Source organism: Archocentrus centrarchus, chromosome 19 (assembly GCF_007364275.1).
Source record: "Archocentrus centrarchus isolate MPI-CPG fArcCen1 chromosome 19, fArcCen1, whole genome shotgun sequence".
Lineage (NCBI taxonomy): Eukaryota > Metazoa > Chordata > Actinopteri > Cichliformes > Cichlidae > Archocentrus > Archocentrus centrarchus.
The window spans coordinates 29434053-29458852 of NC_044364.1; the positions used below are offsets into that span (position 1 = coordinate 29434053).

The 24800-nt window shown below is 42.9% G+C and overlaps 1 protein-coding gene across 1 annotated transcript in view; it reads left to right on the forward strand.

Moving 5' to 3' along the window:
- Positions 1–24800, forward strand: part of tanc2b (tetratricopeptide repeat, ankyrin repeat and coiled-coil containing 2b) — a 135958-nt gene that overhangs the window by 45655 nt on the left and 65503 nt on the right. Inside the window, exons 3-4 of the mRNA XM_030755739.1 lie at positions 7431–7502; positions 13516–13695. Of these exons, the coding sequence (XP_030611599.1) occupies positions 7431–7502; positions 13516–13695 (252 nt within the window). The remainder of the gene's footprint in view (positions 1–7430; positions 7503–13515; positions 13696–24800) is intronic.

Consider the following 24800-nt stretch of genomic DNA (forward strand, 5'->3'; position numbering starts at 1 on the left):
GTCATTAAGTTGCTCCACTTTGTTGTGAGTCTGATTAAGTCTGTCCTAAATGAAAGTCAAACCTGAGGAGCAGAGAGTTTTTCTGGGACTCTCACACTGTAGCATATGGGCTGAAATTGTTTAATGATTAATTGATCACTTCAGCTATTAATGAGAACAGTACCATCCCGTTGAGCTATTGTGTGTGTTTGAGGTATAAATATCTATTTGGGCTAAAATTGGGGTAAATTTAGTTCCAAATGGAAACATTTTTAAAAGTTCAGCTGACAATTCAACATCATTTGGCAACATCCTTAAAAAAATGTGTAACATTTTCCAAAATGTTGCTAACACAAAGCAAACACACATCACACAATTATATTGTTTATTGAAGGGGCAAAAGGAGGACGGTTTGGTCGTGTAAAAAGTGTCCAACACATTAAGAACATCTGGAAGGATGTTCGTGAGTGTCATCTCTGAGGAGTAAATGTGGTCAGAAAAAAAATCTTGAATGATCCTGATTGGTGATCACATAAACATCTGGTGAAATCCAGTCCTAAAACAGGAGCAGATACCACAGCTGTGTGAGATTAAGAGCATTTCCACACATCCGATACAAAAGAGCTCCTGGGACTGGAACTAAACAGATGTGCAGGCCTAAGAAAACCACTTATCAGTGAAGATAATTGCAGGAAAAAAGGCTTCGCTTTGCTAACAAGCATAAAGACTGTGTTCTGATCTGGGGTTGCTTTAGTTGGCCAGGTCAAGGTTCAACAACATCATGTGGACAAAAAATGAGGTCAGCTGCCTGTAAATACGCTGAATGACCAGATTTTTCCATCACTGGATTTTTTTTCTTCCCTGATGGCACGGGCATATTCCAAGATGCCGATGCCAGGATTCATCAGGCTCCCACTGTGAAAGAGCGGTTCAGGGAGCATGAGGGATCACATGCTCTCACACACAGGCCAGACCTTCACCCCACTGACAATCCTTTTGATATGCCAGGGAAGACTTTACAGTACAAGACCTCGGTGAAAAATTAATGCAACTCTGGATATTTACACAAGCTTACTGAAATGTGTGCTGTGTGTGTCTTTATTAAGAATTCATTAGCCAGAGATTTTTAGGGCTGTATGAGGGATATGACACAGCCACAGCAGTGAAACTGGGTCTAGTGCTCAGTGGGATGGTAATGGTTGTACAGTTCATACTAACATGTCTGACAAAAAAACGTGTCTTACTTGTGCAGATGGTGTGAAAACCATTCACTGATTAATAAATTATATGTTTATTTGACTGGCAGAAATTTAATAGACAGCAATTTTCACAATCACTTGAGTCATTTATTCAGCAAATGCCAAATCTGTGCTTAATCCAGCCCCTCGAATGTTTGGATTTCCTGCAGGTTCCTCATCTGCAACTCTCTAATTTGAATATCTTCTAATATCGTAGTTGGTGCGACCAGCTCATTTTATAGAGCTAACCATTATTAATTCAGTCAAGAGAACCTTCAGTTAAAGACCTTCGGCATACATAAATGTCTGTAACTTTATGATTCCCTGTGGAGCATTTGAGTTTTGTTTAAATGCTCTCTCCGAGCGGTCGTATCCCAGCGTCCTCTCTGGTGACATCAGCTGTTGCAGCTTGGCAGTCACATTTGTTGCTCTCTACAGGCACGCAGCGCTGATTCAGTTTTTGGCATTTACATTTTTGAAATGTGAAGTTTATTATTTTTGACACTCTAAATTGGCCTCTATTTTGGAAAATTAAGACAGAAAGGTGTGATATGTGGTGTGTTAAATCGATTCCAGGATGTTTTTATTATCCTAGCTTGCACACACAGTAACGTGAAAAAGAGACCACAATATGAATATTCCATATTACTATACCCACTAGTCCAGTGAAAGCTGTAATGGTCATAGATTGTTCAGGTATGGAGCGAACTGGAAATAAATGGGATGGTTCAGTCTGCATTCATAAATTCATGCTTGTTACACTCTGAATGGACACATTGTGGGTGGTTTGGTACGCTGGTCCAATTAGTAGATGAACCCATTTTCGATCCACCCACTTATCCTGTTCAGGGTCGCTGGAGCCTATCCCAGCTGTCATAGGTCGAGAGACAGGGTACACCCTGTGCAGGTCGCCACCCTGTCGCAGGGCTAACACAGAGAGACAGACAACATTCACACCTACGGGCAACTTAGAACCACCAATTAACCTAACCTCAGTAACTGTTTGGGAGGAAGCCAGAGTACCCGGAGAGATCCGCACAGAAAGGCCCGGCCCAAGGTGGATTTGAACCCAGACCTTCTAGCTGTGAGGCAGCAGTGCTAACCACCACACCACTGTGCTGCCCACCCCAGTTTCTAAAGAAAGCAACCCAGGTATGAACCACACTGTGGTTTTCTAGAATTGTTCCATCCTTAGATGTGACAGCAGAGATGGGGGAGCATCATTTTGGCCCCGTCCTGCTGCAGTAGCAATGGGAAATGAGCCGTCTGTTGAAGACGCCGAGTGGTTGTAATTTTGTTTTCTCTTTATCCCACACACCCCAAAATTCACTATATGATGATGAAGAAACTCATTTTAGAAAAATGAATGAAATATACAACGAGGGTATTTTTTTTAACAGTTCCATGATTTTTAAATTGTCAAACGGTCAAAATGACCCCAATTATGAGATCTGTGATGGACTGGTAACTTCTCCAAGACTGTACCTCTTGCCCTAAAACAGCTGGGGTGGGCTCTAGACCCCACCCCCCACCCAACTGGGATTAGAAGATGGATGGATGGAGAGTTAATATTTAGCTCTCAAGAAATAAATATCTTATTGGATTCCTGGAAGGTGTGCATTTAAATAGAAAAGTATAATTTCTTGAGCCAAACTTACAGAATTGTTTATGATTCTGTAAGTTTGAATGCTGTTTTTGCACGTTCAGGAAAAAGGTGATGAAATGAGCTCTGGCAAAGAGAGTGAGTGGTGTTTAATTAGTGCACTGTTTTACCTTCTCTTGAGAAACTTGGGGATTGACAACAAGGTGGCTACACAGCAACACTGGAGTCCCGCAGAAGCAATAAGCTAAGGTAAGAAGAAAAGGCAGGGAGGAAGTGAACCACGCACTGAATCACTGTGCTGTCAGTGAGCTGAAGGATACAATTCTCTGGGCTCCGAGTATCCGGGGTGTTTCTCACTTACACAGCTCAGCTGCAGTTTTGTTCTCTCTCCTTTGCTGCTATTGTTATTTTGCGAGTTCCCTCCAGTGAATGACAGGCATTGATTGCACTTTTGGGGGGTGAGTCTGTTGGCTCCATTCGTGTGTAACCTGATTGATTAGTCACAGAAAAATAACCAAATCTATTTCAAATCATTACTTCTGCCACTTAATCACACAAAACCCCCAAAGGGAACTCGGCTTTCTGCCAGATACTCTGCCTTAAACGCCAGCATTTATAATAATCATTCGTACGCAGTACTTCCTCATTTGGGGGCAAAGGTCACACCGACCTGCGAACACCGGCAGGTTCATGAAAGTCCGGCTCAGTGATAATGATAGTTGGTGCTCCGTGGGATCACTATCAGATGTTGCACTGACTTCTCCCTTAATGACTCTTTGTCCACATTTGAAATTGGCTTGCTCCTTTGAAACCATAACACAGAACTGTGGTATCACAGTGGAAAAGAAATTTCCAGCGTAGTGAGTGCACCATTATATCTTTGTTTAGGAGGTGGCTTTTTCCGTTCAGTAACAGCAACTCTTTGATTTTACAGTTGATGTGCTGCAGAGCACAGATTGGCTCAGTTTCATTCTCACTGGTGCTTGGCAGATGTTCTATAAGGGACTGGAATGATGTCCACTGTTTGCCCTTGCAGGTTTTAATAAAAATGTCTCCATTTCCATCAAGCTCTTTCATGTTTTCTGCTTAATAAGCCATTGAGCTGTGAGGGGGGACATTGTACTGGAATCACTGGTAACAAGAGTTAGAAGAGAGGTTTCTTTTGAATAGAGGACACACAAAGATGTGCTTCTCAGACCTAAAAATAAACTGTGGTGGAGAGAAAGAGGCTCCAAAAACCTCAGTAACAAAGTGATTTAACAGCTTAACATAGATTTGTTATTCAGGGGGTGACTGTAATTTCTGTCAAACCAGTTTAGCCAAACAAGGATTGTTATTCCTTCAGCAGTAATTTATATTTGGAAGTATAGGTCTGTTCTGGGAACTCCCCGCCCTTTCATGCACATATGTGGAAAGCCTCAAGACAGGGAAAGCAGCAGCAAGACTGCCTCACAGAACCGAGGAGGTATCAGTTACAGCAGACATGGCATGGCAAGTCAGAAACTGCGTGAAATGGAGGAGCTGGAGTAGAGGTGGGTTTGCAAAGTGGCTTGCAGAGCCAGCAGGAACTGTATCCAGGGTGAAACAGCTTAAGTGGTGTGGATGAATATGAGATCTGCCAGTCAAATACACAGAAGGAAATCAGTCGATCTGCAGGGACTTGACTTTATGGCCTGTGTTTAGTTTCAATCTGGATACAAGTTACCATTTATATTACAGTATAACTGCTTTTAGTCCCAACAGTTCCTGGGACTTTTTTCTGTGTGGAGTTTGAGGTGTGGCTGTGGCTCAGGTGCTTAGAGCAGGTCATCTACTAATCAGAAGGTTGGTGGTTCGATCCCTGCTGCTCCAGTCTGCATGCCAGAGTATCCTTGGGCAAGATACTGAAGTCTCCGATGCAACTGTTGGAGTGTGAATGTTAGACAGAAAGCACTTAGCTGTAGAAGGAAGTGCTTGTGTGAGTGGGTGTGAATGGGTAAATTCAGATGTGTTGTATAAAGTGCTTCGAGTTCTCAGCTAGAGTAGAAAAGCACTTTATAAGAACGAGTCCATTTATACTCTTCCTCAGAATTGTTTGGTATGTAGGTAGAAGCTGTGCAGTTCCCAGGAGGGTAATGCTACTGATGATTCCTATGTATATACCAAGTCTGAGTCAATAATTTACACTTTCTCACACAGTTTTTTAAATGGCTGCTGCCCTTGCTGCATTAATGCCTTCAGCCAAGGGTGGTTGGAGATGATCATCAGGGCTCAGTCTATTCATGCATACCACAATACACTTGAAGGTAACCCTTTGTGAAGGTGTAAAGAGTACCAGACTGACTGCCCAGTCTGAATACTGACCTTTTGAGCTATGGTTATGGGTGCTCCCGCAAAAACCTTCTAGCAGTAAAGCAGCTGTAGTGGATTCAGTGGAAATGCACAAGGCGAGGCACACAAAGATAATCAGTTAGCTCAAAGGTTCAAATGATCAAGTGAAAGTATGAAAAACCTTTTACATGTTTACTGAAACTGAGCATTTATCTGTTGTTCTAGCTCAAGTGTGTGTTTAGCTGGTGTTTTTCACTGAGCTGGTGATTGTTGCTTATTTTTCGAGGGCCTTTTTTCTTTTGTATTCTCTCCCTCTCTCCTCTGTGGTTTCTTTTCTTCACCGGTCTAAATGTTGTCTCTAACGAGGCAGACGGAGGCTTCATGCTTTGAGAGAGGCTGCGAGCACACATCTATGGGGCCTTGGCGCCACAGACACTATGTTGAGAGTAAGAGAGTCGCATCTGTTGCATAGATTCTGGGAGGTCTGTGAACTCATTCCTGTTTCTCATATTATAGCTTGACTCTTCAAGGCAGGCCATAATGACCCTCAGGCTACTTGGAAATGTGCTGGCGCTCCCGATGGGCAGTCCAGTTAACATTTAGTAATCACAGCACACCTACTTGACTCAAAGTGCTTCCTCTACTCGTATGCTGTGAAAAGGTCCCTGCAGTCCAAGAGCTCCTCCATCAGTAGTTCCTTTTGACCCCACGTGATGGGCTTGTTGTTTATTAACACCTCCGATGTGATATTTACAGCTGCCACTGTACGTGTATCAAAATACAAGTAAAAAGAGCTCACACTAAGTGCTTAAGCATGCACAGTCATACTGTATATCATGGAGCTTTCAGCTCACAACCTCGTATGTTTTATTTGTGCTAGCGTGTGCATGGTGTCACGTCTCACCACCGTGCAAGCAGTTCTTATAGCCAGTGCTCGTCATCTTCAAGGCCTGTATTGATTTTCACACCATTGATTTTTACTAGGCGAAATGGCTCATCAGGTACACAAGGTGAGAAGCTATTTTTGGTGGCTTTGTTGGTGTTGAACATGCGAGTAATGGAGGTGTTAGCAGCACAATCTATATTTCTGTCTGTAAATGCCAAATATGTAAACACTGTTTAGCAGAAATTGTGTGTTTTTAATATGATACCTTTTTCATTGTGTTGGTAGAGCTTTTTAATTTACAAATCCTGCCAATAACAGAGAAAAATCCTCTGCAGAGGGCTCCCGTCCACAGCTGGAATCATTCTTAGGCTGGCCCAGTTCTCACACATTCATACCCCACGGCTTATTCTATCTATCCATCGACAAGCTTGATCTTTCCACCAGCAAGCCAGTCTAGCCTGCCGTGTGGCTCACAGCGTGAATGTGCGATGGGAGAGATAATACTTGAGTGTTTGTTTGGGTTTTCTGGACCAATGGATGAGCTCAGTGATTGAAACGCAGTGCGGGACAAGGCAAAATATGTAATCCTTTCTTGTGATAAAAGGCCTTCTTCCTTTCCTGCTTAATGCAACAGCCTTTGGTCCTTCTACTCTACTCGCACATACTAGTTTTCATACAAGGAGCTCAGTTTAGATTTTATTAATAGCTCACTTAATTCTACTGGGATCCATTTCTTCTGAGCATAAATCATTTGTTCCACACCTCCTCTGCTGGCCTGTCGTGCTTTACAGTAGATCCATCTGCACTTGAGCAGGATTATGAAACAATCCCCTGGTGACACTGACTCTGCTGCCCAGTGATGCTGCCCCCCCCCCCCCCCCCCCCCACATGCTCTTTTCAGCTCCATCCACTGTGGCTAATTCTGCCTGCCTGATCCCCCTGGGCGTAATTGATCCTCGTATCATTAGCTGTATGCGGATCTATCCTGGGAGACGCCCACTGTTTGACTGCAAGTCCTCCCTCATTATTAAACATATGTCGCAGTGAGCTCTTTGATTGTGGCTCCATCGCAGGTCTTCATGCACCAGGGGGCTGTAATGTAAACTTTTATGCTATCAGCCTCGGGCCTACCTAGTGATAGAGGCTCGCTGAGTGTTTAGTCTAAACATGTGGAGGCGGAAAAGATGGAGCTCAGCAGCACGTTCCTCCCTCGCCACTATAAGGGGCCGCTGGGGCCCCAGGAGGAAGGGTGTCGAGGGTCTGTGCGTGAGCAGCCTCCTGGGTGTCCTCAGATCTCACATCTGGCTGATTGGGGAGGAAGAAGTGGCCTTGCTGCTTACTCGCACCTCCTCGCCACGCTGCCAGCACCACCGAGCTCACTCCCTGTCTTTCTCTTTGTGCTCCTCGTCTGCAGATGGTGGGAGCGAGGACTTGGCAGACCCCCGCTCGCCCAGTCTAGACCCTCACCTGAGCCACATCGGCCAAGGTAAGCACCCAAATGGTTTTGTTTGTTTGTCTGTTTTCAAACTTGAGAGAGACAAAAGTCTGCATCTTGACATGAAATATAGTTTTGCCTTCAAAAGCACCTGCTCTTCTCACCTCTGGCTTATAGTGTGTAGTGAGCTGTTCACGGTGTGAATGTGTATAATATGTGTGAACGAGAAGCTGCGTCGCTGAAAACAAACCTGAGCTCTTTTCCCACCTTTACCTTCTTTTTCCCGTATTTGTTCCCTCTCGGCTCTTTCCAGGCTCCATTTCTGCACCCTTAATGTTTTCAGGGGGCCTTGTTTGCTGGGCTGCATTTTACTCCATTTTATAGCAGGAAAATTTATGGCTACTGGAAATGAAGTTATATTTACAGGAAGGGAATTTTATATTCTTGTAATTTTGCCTGTAAATTTGAGTAACTTCGAGGAGAAATGGGCTGCGTGACATTAGATGTTATCAGCAGCAGGAATGTGTGCACTTGGCAGGAAAAGTTTGGGGTTAAAATATGATTTCATGTGGCCTCCCCCTCCTCATACATGTTTTGAACACCTTGATGAGTAGGTGGTTCTGTTTATTTCGAGGCATGGAGTGGTCCTTGTACACGACTCTAAAATGAAACACGGTAATTTCCCCTTCACCGCTTTTATTCTGTGGATTTCACCATTGAAGTGCGGCTGGTGCTCCCTCTCTACCCTTCTAATTTTTGACCTGAATGAGACTATTTAATATCCTTTTCAGCATTATCATAATTTTCAATGAGGCTTTTCAGAATTAAAGTGACTAATTAATGAGATTAGGGTCTTTTCCACCACAAGAACTTTGCCCAAATCTAAGTATTTGGTGCATTATTGCATTTCCACTGCTTGGACCAGGGTCTGAATTATTTTCATTTGGTCTTTTACTATTCAAATGTATCACTGCAGGTTCACCTAAAAATGTCACCTTTTTGGGGTAGGTTTGCAGGTTAACTGTGCAAGCATTAAACATTTTTCAATATTCATCTATTGTTATTAGGTGACATTTTTGGGAAGGTACATTAAAGTGATGCAGTGGTTAGCACGGTCACCTCATAGCAAGAAGGCCCTGAGTTTCAATCCGAGGCCAGCTGGGGCTTTTCTGTGTGCACGTTCTCTCTGTGCTTGCGGGGGTTCTCGTTTCCATCCACAGTCCATGTTGGGGTAATTGGTGGTTCTAAATTGACTGTAGGCGTTAACGGTCGCCTGCCTCTGTGTTAGCCCTACGTTAACCTGCCTCTCGCTCTGTGATTGGCTGGGATTGGCTCCAGCCGCCCCACGAGCGTAAATTAGAACGTGAATGTGTGAAGTGTGTTTTCAGAAGTACTTTCTGAAAGCTTCAGAAGTCTGGCTGTGCAGTTTACAGTACTGTGCATGTGCTGCAAGCTGCACCATACTCAGACAATAGTTAAAAAATAAATAAATAAATTTTATCAACTTTTTTTTTCCTTTTTGTCAGTTGGGCTTTAACACATCAGTGGAATCGCAGAAGGAATCGTACGTCACATGAACTGATGGGTTTTCTTCCCAGGGCATCTCATAATGCCTGTTTGTCAGATGCCATTACACATGATGTCTTTCAGCATTGGTGCCCTGACACATTGTCTCGTTTGAGAGACCTGCAGTCGGCCTTGGGAGGAGGGAGAGGAAGCAGTGGTGTGGGGCACGGTTTGCATCCCGTTTGGATCTTTGTGTCCTCACTGATCCATCATGTTTTAACCTGCTTTTTGCCTGCTTCCTTTTTGTGCGTCGTTCTGTGTGAAAGCATGACGGCTCTGAAAGTTTTGAATGAATTCTGATTAACCTTCGTAGGGGTGCAGAGCGGGGTCGTGTTAACAGTCCATTCAAATTTGGCTCACATCCACCAAGGTCTTCAAGGTCAATGAAAAGTGTGGTGTGTACTGTATAAAGATTTAAAATATGTGACATTTGACCTCTGACCTCTTCTTCAAGGTCAATAGATTGATCTGAAGGTCAGAGTGATAATAATGCTATATAGACCTATTTAAAACTGTGTTTCTTACTGCCATTACTCAACATGGCAACATTTAGGAAATGATACTGGTTTATGGGGATTCTAAATATCACATTATAGTCACATTTTTCACATCTGCCTTTATTCAAGTTGACCCCAAAATGTGTTTATATCTTTAAAGAAAGTCAAGAGAATGAGACTGAGCTGCCTAGTTAGTTAGAAATAGGCTGTGGTATCTAATAAACTCAAGTTATTCATGTCCAGTTATTTACAGATCCATACCTATTATCCATAACCTACTCCTACATGTTTGTGTAATCACAGTGAAGTCCTGTAACCTTGTGCTTCCTTGTGCCTCAGACTTGTCAGTGGCTTTGACTCAAGTGCATTTGATGATGCTGCAGGAATAGACTGACAGTATATAGCTACAAAAATAACTCGTTAAAAGAGCCGTCACCTTTTCATATAGCAGCTGACTAATTGGCATATTTTTCACCTACAGTCACTTTACACTGATGGACACACTCACAACCTGCAGTCAGCTGGACTAAAGTGACCTGGGACCTTGGTTGAAAATGCACCTAAAATGTAAATCCAAATCATTGCATCTTCTTTTGTATTCGTCTTGATCACCTTAACATGAGCTGTCACAGATTTGTTTACTTATATAGAGAGTATATGATTGTTTTTATTCGATATTTTAAAGCATTAAGGTCAGATCCAGCCTGCCGGTCACTGCGGTCAGAATACCAAGTTAGCTGTTTTATATTCACACCAGTGTCTGCATACATGTGGAGAATTTCCATGCTGGGGAATGTAACCGCTGCTCTGGCTGGTGTTTTTCACTTTCACAGTGACATTCCCCAGTGAATGGATGGACTGACTCCAGAGCCGCAGAGAGATGTGTGTGTCTGTGTGTGTTTGGGATTTCTTCTATGAGTGCAAGTGTTTCAATACTGATGTATTTGCATTACAGCAGCCAATTTTCCCCCTTCCTATCTGTCATACGTGCTTCCTCAGGGACCGCTGTCTGATAGTGGCTTCTTGTCTCACTGCTGCGGCTGCTATCCGACGCGATCCCGTTCCTTGACCGGTTGGTTTTACAGCTCCGTCTGCAGGGAAATGGGCAGTCTGAGCTAGAACTGATTGACAAAATGGATGTTTACAGACAGCTGGCTGATGAGTGTGTGTGAAATTAAAAAAAAAAACCCTAAGTTGTCATAATTTGTGGTTTTTAAAGCAAGAGAGGAAAAGGGGGGGGTATGAGTGATGGTAAGTGGTTGTTTATACTGGATCTGTAATTACTGCTCATTGTGAGAGGCTTTTTTCATAAATAAAATGCTCTCTTGTGGTCATGACTATGCTCTTTTCTTGTTTAAACATTTCAAATGGTTAGAAAATCCTTGATTATATAAAAAATTGTTGGGTATTGTGTTACTGTGGGGCTTCCAGAGGTCAGACAGGCTGTCTTTTTGTTGCAGTGATGTAAACTGCACGTGTTGCCTGTAGGGCTGCTCTCTGCTGGGTCACGCCAGTGTTGTTACACTCAATATCAGGATTGCACTGATTGCAGGATCCAGTGAGCAGGCTGAGGTCCTCTCCTCTATCAGAGGGTGATGCAGCTTCTACAGCAGGTGAACAAACAGAAACAAAGAGAACAAAGAAGTCCAACAAAGAGCTTAAAGAGAGTAAATATTGTGCTCCTTCCAACAATGGCAAATCAGTTATATTTAGCTCTACCCGTCAGTCTACAATCTAGAGAAACTGGGACATTTTTGCTCCCCACAGTCCACATAAATGTACCCCTAGGGTTAATCGTTGAACCTCAACGTAACTATGTGTACCTTTTGTAAAAAGAAATCTGTGTGTTCCCAAGCAGGAAATGCTACAGAGACTTTAAGGTGCAGTAATGCACAAAAAAACTGGGATTAAAATGTCTTTATTCTCATGGCACAGTCATGTTTATCCTCAATCATGTCTGCATACGAGCCTTTGTAATGGAGTCAAACAGATTTCATGAAACCCCTGCACCTGTCCTGGTGGTGTTCCACCAATAGGAACCTTCCACTTGTGGAATACCATCAGTGGCGAGCATCCACCTTGGATGAGAGTGGAATATTCCACCAGTGGAGCGCCACCTATAGGAATTTTTTAAACCTCCACCAGGTGTAGGAGCCCATAAGGGTTTTAACATAGAGCTCAGAATATTTATCAAATTTATAATTCATAAGCTACACACAGCGGCACCAATCACAGTATGAATGCATCTCAAAAGACAGACAGAGTTTATTAAACTGCAGTAAAATCTAAGTCATCATTTAAGCCAGCTTATTTAGTGGGGAGTGATTTATAAATCCTTTTGGATCAGATTCCCGTGGAGAGAGGGATGTGGTCAGTCACTGGAACACGGCTAGAAAAGATCCAGTGTTTTTGTGAACTCTGTTTAACAGACTTTAAATGCTGAGGGAGGGAGAGCGCGGGGGGAGGACCTGCAGCAGAGGGCCAGACTCAAACCTGGGCCGCTGCGTTTTAGCCATACTGTATGGGTACCTGCTCAACCAGTGAGCTAAACACCTGCCTTTGGACTGTTTAGGTTGAACATGAGCATGCCATGACATTGAAGGCATTTAAAATTACATTTAATAAGAGAGTGCCTTTGAGTTCTTTGTTTGATTGATTGATTTTTCAATTTTAATGTTTGTTTATTACATATTATTTGGACACATTTTATTCTACATGTGAAAATGAGCAGCTTGGTGGTTTCCTCCCACAGAAAACCGTGCAGATTAGAGCCGTGCGGGTTAGAGACGTGCGGGTTAGAGCCGTGCGGGTTAGAGCCGTGCAGATTAGAGCCGTGCGGGTTAGAGCCGTGCGGGTTAGAGCCGTGCGGGTTAGAGCCGTGCAGGTTAGAGCCGTGCAGGTTAGAGACGTGCAGGTTAGAGCCGTGCAGGTTAGGCTAATTGTTGATTTTACGTTGATGGTGCAGATATGAGATCAATGAAACTCTGAGGAAGACTAGAATGTAAATTCACCATAACATTAAAGTACAACTTGTTCAAGGTTCAAGAATGATGTCTGAGAGGTACCAAACTTAAGAGTTATAACAGCAGTACCTTGACAGGAGGTACGGACGCAGTAACTTACAGAGTAAGCCCCATTTACGAGCTGTTGCACCTATAATGGTGTCATAAGGTACTTTATTTCCTGAGAGTGTAACAACGATATAATCTAAGAAAGGGGACCGGGCCTATTAGAATACTTTGATCATACACTGAGACGTGTATATCAAGGATTTCATGGCTATTATATCCAAACTAACCTTGTGCCACCCGGCTATTGTCTCCCAACCTGGGAACACTTAAACTTGATACACTTCACATTTATCATGATCCAGTTTATGGATTAGTCATCTGCTGATGTTGTTGTAGTCTTAATTATGGGGCAGCACGGTGGTCAGCACTGGGTTTGAATCCACCTTGGCCCAGGCCTCTCTGTGTGGAGTTTGCATGTTCTCCCCATGTCTGTGTGGGTCTTCTCCGGGCACTCCAGTTTCCTCCCACAGTTAGTGGGGTTAGGTTCAGTGGAGATTCTGTTTTGCTCATAGGTTGTTTGTGTCTCTGTAATGGCACAGAAAGACGCGGGTAACTGTCAGGAGAATTCAGAGCGGTGCCGTGTGTCCCGCCTCCTGCAGTGCGCTCCATCCGGGCAGCACCCTCGCCTAAACAGTATGGAGGACTTTCACTTGAGAGCAGACTAAATGTGAGAGAAATTTTCTGACCCGATTCACCTGACACTGTCCAAGTTCATGTGTGAAAACAGCAAAATGTATGAAAGGCACCCAGTTAATAATGTATGTACAAATCCAGAGGGGGGGAGCATTTGGGACATTCACACAGTAACCGCAGACTAGTTTTGCTGTCTGCTATCAAGTCTGCAGTTGTCCCATTAATATTATAAGATAATGATGTATTTAAAGCCCAGAAAAATATCTGACTACATTGTTTTTCCCTCCCATCCTGCAGGTGGCAGCATAGACAGCGACTGTGCCTTTGAAGGAGACTACGCCGTGCCCCCACTCTCAATGACTGAGGGCATGCAGCATATTCGCATCATGGAGGGCGTGTCGCGCTCTCTGCCCTCCTCCCCGCTGCTCACCCATCAGACCATCAGTGTCAGGCTGCAGCCAATGAAGAAGCTCACAGGTAAAGCTGCTGCAGGTGAAAGAGGAGTCACTCAGATTTGAATTTGTAGCTGTCACATTATTCCTTTAAAAACCAGAGTTCAGGAAGAAAACCACAGCCAGCAGAGACGTGGGCTAAATCTGGTTTAAATTTGCCTGTGGCTGTCCTCCCCCATAGACTCGGTGTACTAACACAGCCTCCCTTAGCCCTTCACTGTACCACTGTAGGCAGCTTAATCACAAAATCATGCATACTGAGTTAAAACTGATTTTACAAGCCTAAGCAATGTTTCACCCTGATCTTTGCTGATAAGCAGTTATCATTTACTGTATTGCTTACCCCCTAACTCTGAATAGAAACACAAAGTGGAGCTGAGCTCTGCTTTCTGGCAAACACTGTAATTTCCAATTGTTGTAATCACCAAATCCTTACCTAATTGACAGTGTCAAGAACAGCTGATGGACTGCTCGGGCCTCCTTTTCGCTTTTTATCTCCCACCACTAATCGTTTCCTTCCACAGTCATCTCTGACATTCAGAAAATGTAGAAAATTGCCTCCCCTCTGTCTCCCCATTAACTGGATTATGAGTCTGTGTTGTGTTCCCTCTACTATTACAGTGGGGAAGCTGTGGTTTTGGTACACAAGACGGTCTGGGCGTCAGAGGTTACTGCTGTACTTGCTTTCAAAATGAGAATTGGAAATATTGACAGCGCAGCTTCAACCAATATCAGTGCAGCCTCCACACAGAAGCAGAGTGGGTGTGAAGGACTTTAAAGCTTGATTCAGTAGTCACCACTAGGGTGCACCAGCCGCCCAACTACTTGAGATCATTAACCGTTTATGGTATGCCGGGAGGGACTGTGATTTATTTATTTTTTTATTTTACATCATACAGAATGATTTATGATCTCTCCAGGGTCATCCAAACTGTGGGTTTTTGAGAGGAAACACACATCGCACAACCTTTTCTCTCATCTTAACTGAGTATGAAACACTGCTGTAGAGGAGTGTGTGTGTGTGTGTGTGTGTGTGTGTGTGTGTGTGTGTGTGTGTGTGTGTGTGTGTGTGTGTGTGTGTGTGGATCGAGCAGAAGGTTTTTTTTTTTTTTTTTTATAGAGAACTAGATTTCAGAACAATCAGGCCAAACACCCCCCCCCCCCCCCCCCCCCCCCCCCATCAAACCACTACCCTGTTCTGCTGTTTGAGGAGCATTTTGTGTGCTTTTCATTTATTTGATGTCTTGTGGCTGATTCAGCCTGCTTCTAAAAGGCTTCTTTCATTTGTGTGAGTCTCAGCTAGTTTTTAGGACATCATATGAATGTGTAAAGTGTGTGTGTGTCTCTGTGTGTGTGTGTGTGTGTGTGTGTGTGTGTGTCTGTGTGTGTGTGTTGTTTTCATGACAGCCAAGAAAAGCTTGATTAATGATGCACGGTGCTGTCTCATTTGTACTATTCTTATTTTGTGGCTGACGTAGGGAGAGGTCTCTTTGCAGTGTTCTCACACATGTCATCATTTGGCTTGATGTATTATAGCAGTCGGGTGCTGCTTGTTTTGAGGCCTGCTTTGAGTGTTTTGCGATGTTTTTAAATTTAGTGTTGCTTTTTGTTTTTTTATATGAATTATGTTTCATAATTAACCTACTTGCACAACACTTGTCACCTTACGTGAACATGTGTTTGTGTAGCTTGTAACTCAGCAGGATTGGCCTGTGCTAATCTGAGTAGGTTTGTATCAAGTCACTTGTGTGTTGTAAGGCGTTGTCTATTTAAATAATGAAGTCACTGAAAAAAACAAGGCAGCATAAACTGTTTGGTTTTATCCAGATTGAGGTTGTTGCATTAAAAATGGACTTACATATGGTATGTCCAGTGGTTATTCTTCAAATCATGTCAGTATGACTTTACAGCACTGATAAGACCAAATGACAGCACGCGCAGAAGCCCTCAAGTGCCCATTGTCCTTCAAGCCCTCAAAGACCTGTGTCTGCTCTGAAGTGTCATCCAGCACCAGATTGTATTTGAGCTCAGTCTACCCAGCTTTGTCACCCTTTAATTAATTCAACGCAGCAGCACATCCTGCACAGCTTGACGGTACTGAGCTTGTATGCTGTGTTGCCGTCGCGGGCCTGAACCCCTCCCATGCCACAGATTGCAGAGGTGAGAGGAGGGGAGTGCCTTAGAGAGCAACCAGCAGTAGGTCTAAAGGCTGAAACACTTTGATCCCCCCCGGTGGCCTCTCCCGAGTCACAGCCTTCCTTTGTAGCTCCTGATTGGCCTTAGGGGGGCAGAACTGTGATGTTTGTGAGGACTTGAGTTATTCAAGCTCAAGACTTTAAAATGCAGTGAAAGTGCTGACCTTTTTACAGAATCATTGACTTCCCGATTGAATCCCCTCTGCCTGCTTGAAGGCTCTTGAAGGGGGCCTCCTTAGACAGATTGATGCAAACTGTACAGTCGCTGTGTAGTCAAAGTTTTTGGTGGTTGTCGTCACTGGTTTTCTGTGGACATGGAAATAATGTAAAACCAATTATGGTTCTTCAGTGTATTGGTCAAAAAAGTAGTGATATTGGCTGATACATCGATCAGCTGCAGCGTTAAAACCATGACAGGAGACACGTGTGGATGTTATGCTAAGAAATCTTGTGATTCTAATTGACCTGCACTATCATGGCTTCCTTTTCAGTAGTCTATATTAAGAAATAATCCATTTCAAACAGATGTGCACAGCAAGGTTTAGGTTAGTGATGTTCTGGTGCACATTTAGTGAGATCAGGAATGGATCAAGGAACATGACAAAGAGTCAAAGCCGTTCACCAGGCCTCCAAACTCTTAGAGCCAAATCTGATTGAGAGAGAATACCCCCGATCACCCAAAATGCTTGGGACTCAAAGGATCCACTCTCAATGTTCTAGTGCTAGACAGTGCAGGACACACACCAGAGCGGTTTTGTCTCCACGAGGAGGACCTACACAATACCAGATAGATGGAGGAATCTATAGACTGTATAAAAGGTGGACATAGCCACCATGACATCACCCATGGCTGCCACATGGGGTTTTTTTAAGTTTGTTTTTTTTGGTAGCCAGAAGTTACTATATTATTATGAGAGGGTGGAGTGCTAAGTTCCCATCTCATACCAGCAAGCTTGGTTAGCAAGCTGCATCCATAAACTGACACACAGACACATAAATCTGCTATTGGTGTCCTAAAATCCTGTAATTTCACTCTCGAAGGATGAAGCAGAAACTTCTTGGATGATCTGTAACTATCATAAAAACATAATATTACCAGGTTAGTTTTCTAAAAGACTCCAACAGCACAAACACAACTCCGATTAGGGGAAGTGATGCTGCAGTTTCCTGTTTCAGGACATCTGTCAATCAGTGTGGACGCGTCTTTAATGGGAGTATTCAGGTGGATGTTATTTAAAAAAAAATCAACCTGCACAAAGTTGTTATGAAAGGAGACCCTATCCACAGGGTCCAAACAGCTGTTTGGCTGTTTAATGCTGTAAAGTTGAGCATTTTAATATGGCAGTCTATTCTGACCACTAGAGGCACTGCAGTTTTTGGCACTTCCTGATTTCTTCTTCTTCTTTTGCACATTTTTCACACTTGCATGTTTCAGATCATGAAACAGATTTTTATATTAGACAAAGATAAACTGAGTAAAGGCAAAATGGAGTTTTTAAATGATGAGTTTACTGATTAAAGGACAAAATCTATCCAAACGTGGAAAAATCGATTGCTTACATTTGGGGTGGCTGTGGCACAGGAAGCAGAGCAGGTCCTCTACTAATCGGAAGGTTGGTGGTTTGATTCCTGGCTGCTCCAGTATGCATGCCAAAGTTTCCTTGGGCAAGATGTTGGTCCCCGAGTTGCTCGCGATGTGTGTATGTGTGTGTGAATGTTAGATACTTAGAGCTAGCTTAGCTCTCCTTGTATGAATGTGTGTGTGAATGGGTGAATGCAGACGCGTTGTATAAAGCGCTTTGAGTGCTCAAGTAGGGTTGAAAAGCACTATATAAGAACCAGTCCATTTAGCTTGTGAAATCATGAGTGTGTTTTTTTGAAAGCTGAGTTCAGTTTCACAGCCAGGCCTGCTGAATCAAGAAATCACTTTAATAGAACCCGTCTGGCAAAGTGAAGACAGCAAAAAGATCTCAGAAAGCAGCACATCAAGCCACAATCTATAGAAACTGAAAAGAAACCAAGCCATTGAAATCTATCGGTCTATGAATCCATTTCTAAGGCTTCGGGACTCCAGCGAACCGCGGAGAGAGCCGCTGATGAAACCCTGAAGGTCGCAGCTTGGTTAAAGTATATTTTTTGCATGAAAAATCTTGATAAAGTAACTAGTAACTGTAGCTGTCTGATAAATGCTTATACACTTAATTATAGTACATTAAACCACTGCCAGGGTTTGTCATTCCTTCATCTTCATGTGTGTTTGACAGATTTGCCGTCCACATTGTTTATGTCGTCTATTTTTAGTCCACTGTTGTCTAAGAATTGGAGTGGCTCATTCTCACACTTATCTCTTAGTGGCTGATTGTTATGAGCTGTAATCACTGATTGCTTATTTGTTCTTTAATAAACACCTCACTCAAGTGTCAGGCTCACCAGAGATGTCGCCCCAGCTGATTGATTGGCCCGGCTCCACTCAGAAACATTTAAGGGGAATTATTTCAGTGTCTCTCCCCAGATTACACCGCTTTCCCCTAATTAATGGCTACAATCAATACAATTACTGCCTCCCCATGGATTGCAACATAAAAGTGGAAAAATGCATTTGGCCTTAAAACCTGAGAAAAGCCTTGATTTAATTATACAGCCTAATTTTTCACCCACTCCTGCTGCTATTATCGCAGTAATATGAGTATATCTAAAATCTATTGTCTCTGTAGTGCTCATAGTAATGGAGTAATATGTGAATAAGTGGCAATGCACTACACTTAGCTAACTTCTAAATGGTCACTGATGTAGGCATAAAGATGCTCAGCAGTAGTGGTCAGGATTAACCCAGCACAGTGTGCAGGACTGCTTAGTCAGGTTTTGTAGCTCATGGTGTGGGTGGTCTCAAAGAATCCACATTAAAACAGCTGAGCTCTGCTAAATTGGTTACTTCTGATGAATGCTGCATTTCTGGGTCTGTTTTGTTTTTGTGGCATTTTTATGTATTTACTGTTTACAGTGGAATCATTCAAAGGGAGATGACAGGATCACTTGTTGGGGGGTTTCCTGCACAGATACAACAGACTATAATAAGATTATGTTGTAGCTTCTGAGTCATGCTCAGCTGAATTTTTATTATTTTTTGAAGTATTTGGGGAATGAAGGAAGGCTAGTGGAGGAAAGCATGACACAGAAATGGTTCCACTTGATTAGAAAATAACATCAGGGCAGTGATTCTGAAAGTGTGGGCCAAGGCCACCTGGTGAGCTGTCAGTGTACTGCAAGTTGGCTGTAAGAGGTGGTTTAAATTACTGTAAAAATGTGATGATTAAATATTTACAAGCAAAGCATTCTCTTGGTTGTTGGGAAACAGTACAATGGGTTGATTAGAGATGTAATTAAAGGCTTGGGTCAACCACAAAAGATTTTCAGATATCAAAGCGAGCCATGGCCTTCTTAGGTCTGGGAATGGCCGCTGTAGAGGTACACTATATGGACAAAAGTACTGGGCCACTTACACATTACATGTAGAGGAGCTGCTTGGACATGGAAACCCATGCCATGTAGCTCCTGGCGCACAGTTTTTGTGCTGATGTTAATGCCAGAGGAGGTTTGGAGCTCGGCTTTTACTGAATTAGCAGCACATTGGTGACTTTTAAGCACTATGGACCTCAGCACTCTGCGACCTCGCTCTGTATCTTTGTGTTTGGGTTGCAGTGTTTCCCAAATGGTTCCAGCTTGGAATAATACCACTTGATCATGCAAAATATCTACAAGGGACGAAATCTCACAAACTGCCTTGTTACAATGGTGGCATCCTACTACAGTACCACGCTCGAATTCAGCTCTTTGTTTGTAACGGCAGACTGCATGGCTACTGTAGGTGCTTCATATTATACACCTGTGGCATTGGGACTTTGTTGCTCACTTAAGTATGACACCCCAACATAAGTGCAGGATGACTGTCCTTCAACCTTTGCTGAAGTTTCCAACTTTTGGTTTTCCTTTCAAAACCATTTGGAGCTTAAATAAGTGAGAGTACACCAATACTTTAAAAGACTAAAATAACCAATTATACTAAGCCAAACACTCAGGATTTGCTAATTGGAAAACTAATTTAATTTTCTTTGTATTATGTGATGGTAAAGAGAATGTCTTCAGTTTACCCATTTCTGATTGAATTACCATAGTTTAGCTTTTTTCCAAGTATACTGCAAAGTATACTTAAAATATCAAAGCAAGATTTATAGAGCATAACCCTTTATTTTATTATGCAAGGTACAAACATAAAGTTCCACAACTCTGTGTGTACGAAGGAAAAACCACTTCTGGACCTCTTCAAGCACCCTTGCTGTTTTTAGATCACTCCCGGAGAGTCTCGTTCTGCTCGTGTTGCTGGATTGTGATTTTTGGTGCATTAGTTCAGTTGGAAGAATGAATTATTTGTTTGTAAAATCACAACCTGGCAGAGACAAAAACATAAAGTCGCATTAAATAAAAATGCATAAAAGAGAAATATCTCAAAACTGTAGCGTAATTTCTAATTACTTAAACTTTAGACCATCGATCACGTTTAATTTAAAGTGTTGGACAAAAGACGCTAATTGTTTTAATAGTTTGGGCTTTAGGAGATTGTGATGAAAATTTTTACTACTTTTGTAATATTAATCAAGAAAAAGCCAGATTAATTGATGATGAAACTGTTGTAATTTGTAGCCCTAAAAACATCATCAAACAGCAGCTAATTAATACCCGTTTTCAGCTGATTGATTTCTGTACATGAGACTAAACACCAGCTGATCTCAGCATCATATAGACAGATGTTTGAACACGCAACAATCCATCTGTCCTTTTTTTCGGAGTAACTCTCTTATGTTTGACACTTCTTACGTGAACAGCTCCTGTGTGACATCTCAATCTCTGCCTCTCATCCTTGGCCAGCCTCATGTCTTATATTGCATCTGGTATCCTCTGTGAGTTTTGGAAATGAACACTGACATTTGGGACATCTCAATCTCCACGCCTCCTTACCCAGCGTTGCACCTTGAGAAAATCGTTCTTCAATTATCGTCATTATTTCCTCCCTCCAACGTCCCAGCCGCCGCCGACCCACAAAATCATTTGTTCCGCTGAGAGGGAAAATGTGACATTTTCGGCTCCGTTGTCACAGCTGAAAAATAAAGAGTGAAGGTTAAGAGTAGAAAGGTGTAATTGAAATGTTTAAGTATGATGCCCTCAGGAAAGCACTGGCTGGATTAAATGCTGCGACAGAAATACTTGACATATTTTAGTCACCGTCCAAATAGTCTGACTGTCTCAGGGATGAGGTGCTGTGTTATTAAGTGCAAACATCAGTTCTTTTACAGTGTGCTACAGTATGTCACTTTAAAGTTACTTGAGGGAATTAATGCATCCCTGTAGCTGCCATTTGTTGCACTTTATTAAGTTCTGCAGATGAATGCTGGTGCAGAACTGGAAGACTAAAACTGCACCACAGAAATAAGAAAATGCATCAAACGTTCTAAATTGAAACTTCTTATTAAATTGAAGTACAGAAATGGGCCGTGTGTATGGTGACGAGAAACAAAACAAACCCACACATTTTTAAATAGAAAATCAAATCTGGAAATCTGGAAAACAATAGTGTATCATTTTTATTAGAGAGATTATTTAATTGGTAAATTACAATACCACTGTCCATGTTACACCTGCCCTTTCCCCGCGCTGCTGCTGAGGCTTTTAGTCTGTCCTGAGCTCAGCTGGGTGTCCATGCCATAGTATTTCCAAAATACATGAAACAAATGGAAACTGGCTTAATGAAAGCTGAAAACAAGGAAAAAGGCAGAGTCAGCGCTGACCTGTCTGCACTTGTGACCATGGTTTCATGGTTCAGGGAGGAAATATCACAGCTAACATTAAAGTTGATGAGAAAATGTTCAGCATGCAAACAAATCCAGAAGCTGGAGCAGCAGCAGCATAAAAAAGCAGTGAATTTGCACTTTAATGAAAACACTCTGGCTGCTTAATTTCTATCAAATATCAGATACTTTGAAGCTTTTTGTGAATTTGTGTTGGGATGGTTAATTTTTATTTTCTGGTGAGGTACAGCCGTCTCCGTATTAAACTGTTCCTCTGTACATACAGCCTGTACACTATTATATTATAGTGTCTAATTATTTGAGAAGAGGGAAAAACCCTGATCATTAAAGTCTCGTTGGTTAGGGCACATCAGACATTTGGAAGATGATGATCTGGGCATGGCCAGCAGCCAGTTAACTTAGCTCAGCTGAGCATAAAGACTAGAAACAAAGGAAATGAGCCGCCATGTTCTGCCACTAAGGCTCAGTGCCTAATGTGGAAAATTGTTACATACAGTAGTTGTAGGAGTTGGACCCCACTTCTTGCTCAGTGTCAGGTGGGATTTGCTGCAGCTCCCCTGAGACCCTCTGAAGAGGTAGATGTAAGAAGTTTGGAGAACACCAAACCAGATGCTACCACCTATAGCTCGGCTGCTGGCTGTCACCTTTATTTAGACAGATATAAGACTGGTATCAGTCTTCTGATCCAGCTGTCCACCAGGAAGTGTCTAAACCTGAGGTTTGGTTGCTGATGTGCTGCTTATTCTGATGTATTTGAAAAGAAAGGTGAGCCTGCCAGTGAAAATCTCCGATTCTGCTCATCTTTCATCTATAACTGTATCAGGTAAACAGAGGAAAAGGCCACAGGGAAGATGAACTAGCAATAGAAAAATGATAAAGCTCTGAACAGTATCGAAAGAGCTGCAATATCTGGCGGTGGGAATAAAGATTATAGTTTATATCTTAAGGCTGAAGCTGCCAGGAGCTTTGCAAAAATGTTTACACGTAATATAAAGACAACATACATTTGCACAAGATTTATATTGCTTCTAAAGCACAGTCTGTAAACTCAGGACATGAATATTATCATAACGGACTGATTACAACTCCTTGGCAGCAGCAAAGTCTAGGCTATGCATCCTTCCTGATGCTTTTATTCCTTACACACGTTTTTAATCTCTTTACTTAAGTACAAGTGCTGTGCAAAAGTCTTGAGCCACCTCAGACTTTCTTGTAATTGTTTAAAGTGGTCTTCAGTGTTCTCCGGGCTTTTTAAAGCTTCTTCTTTCTCAGTCCAGTGCTCGTGCGGTACCTGACCATTTTCAGACGACTGTTGTTTAAGCCGCGTAACTTTGACCTATGAATCATTCAAGCATGAAACGGCACCGAACCCAAGGGATGAGCCAGTGCTGTCTACACAAAACAGACAACTTAGTAATGAATCGATTTTAAATTGTATGTAGGCAAAGATGACAGTTTGACAAGCATAAAATAGTATTTTGGCTCCAGCAAGGTGATTTTCAAAGAATTACAAGCCAAAACTGGAGCGAACTGGAGGAAGACAAAGAGGAAGTGTCAGACCTAAATAAAAATATCTGCAGCAGATGAACAGTGTCAGAAATTAATGTCATTAAGAAAGAGGAAAAAAATCTAGCAAAGATGAATGATCGAAAAAGTTAACTAACAACTGAGAAATACAAAGCCAGAAGTCCTCTGATTTGAACATGAGCGGTTTGAGTTTCCATCTGTCATTTTCAGTGTGTGAAGTTTGACCTGTGACTTTTTGGTGACACTTGCAGGGGGTTAGGGATGTCGCCCTGGGGAAATAACTGTGAGTGAAGGAGATTAATAAAAAACATTTAGAACAGCAGGCTTACAGCCTGACGGATATGAAGCTCCACAAAAGCAGAGATTGTACACAAGCTCGCAGCCCTGTGGGTTTGGACGTCTAAATCGCCGTAAAACATGGCTGCAGCTGGACAAATAGTTTCAAGGGTAAAACAAGGACGGACAGGGCTGCCTTAACCCAAGAGGAAAACGGTGTCGGTTTTATTGAAGCCTGTGTTTCTGTCATATAATACCCCCACCACCACCACACACACACACACACACACACACACACACACACTTGTGATCTGATATGTCCCCGCAGCTCCGTCCACAAACAGCAAAACTGTGTCCCTTTAATAATACCCTCCCTTACTCCCTCCCTCCTTTTTTTCATGCCATTTTCTTTCCTGCCTCAATACCCACCCTTCTCCTCCTCCCCCTCCTTTTGCTCTGTGGTTGCTATGACAACAGCAGCACTGCACCATTCATCTGCTGGAGACCTGGGCTCCGGTTCCTGTACGGAGAGTGTGCGCCTCTCACATCTATACATAACACGCTAAGCGCTAATGCAGTCACGGAGGCGATTGGAGAGCTCACCTCTATCTGTGCTCACAGGAAAGGCTCCCTTGTGCTGCTCGCATCGCTCTTTTTTTTTTTTCCTCTCTTGTCTTTCCGGCAAAGGTTTTTGGTTACCTGTCAGCTTTTTACGTTGCTGTCATCACAGAGGTGTCACCTCTGTGTCCCCCTCTCTTTCCCCAGTGACTGCTGCGTTCTTCCTTCCTCCTTCCCTTTTTCCTCCCCTCTCGCTTTCCTCCTCCTCTTCTCGCTCCTCCCGTCACTGCCATAGCTGCCCGGCTCTGTATCATTTACTGCAACTGAAGTGAGCGGGCAGCATCACCACTGAAACCTGTGGAGATTGCTTCAGAAGGGAAACAAGGGGGGAAGGTAGAGGGCGAGCTCGTGTTCCTCCGCACTTCTCCTCCCCTGCTTTGCGTATTTCTCTTCTGCGTTTTCCTTTTCTTTTCTTTCTTTTTCCTTCTTTCCTTTTCTTTCATTTAATTTTTGATGAACTGGTCATCGCTCAGGGAGGAAGCAGGACTGCTTGTGTCGCTGGAAGGGGAAGGAGGGGAGCTGGTGCCGTACTCCAGCCTTCAGGAATGCGAGATCTGGTTTGAGAATGGTGAGCTCAGCCACACCCTCTTTTGCTTGTTTCATTCCTCCATCTGTGCCCGCAAACTCTGTCTCCCCCCTCCAACCCTCACCAC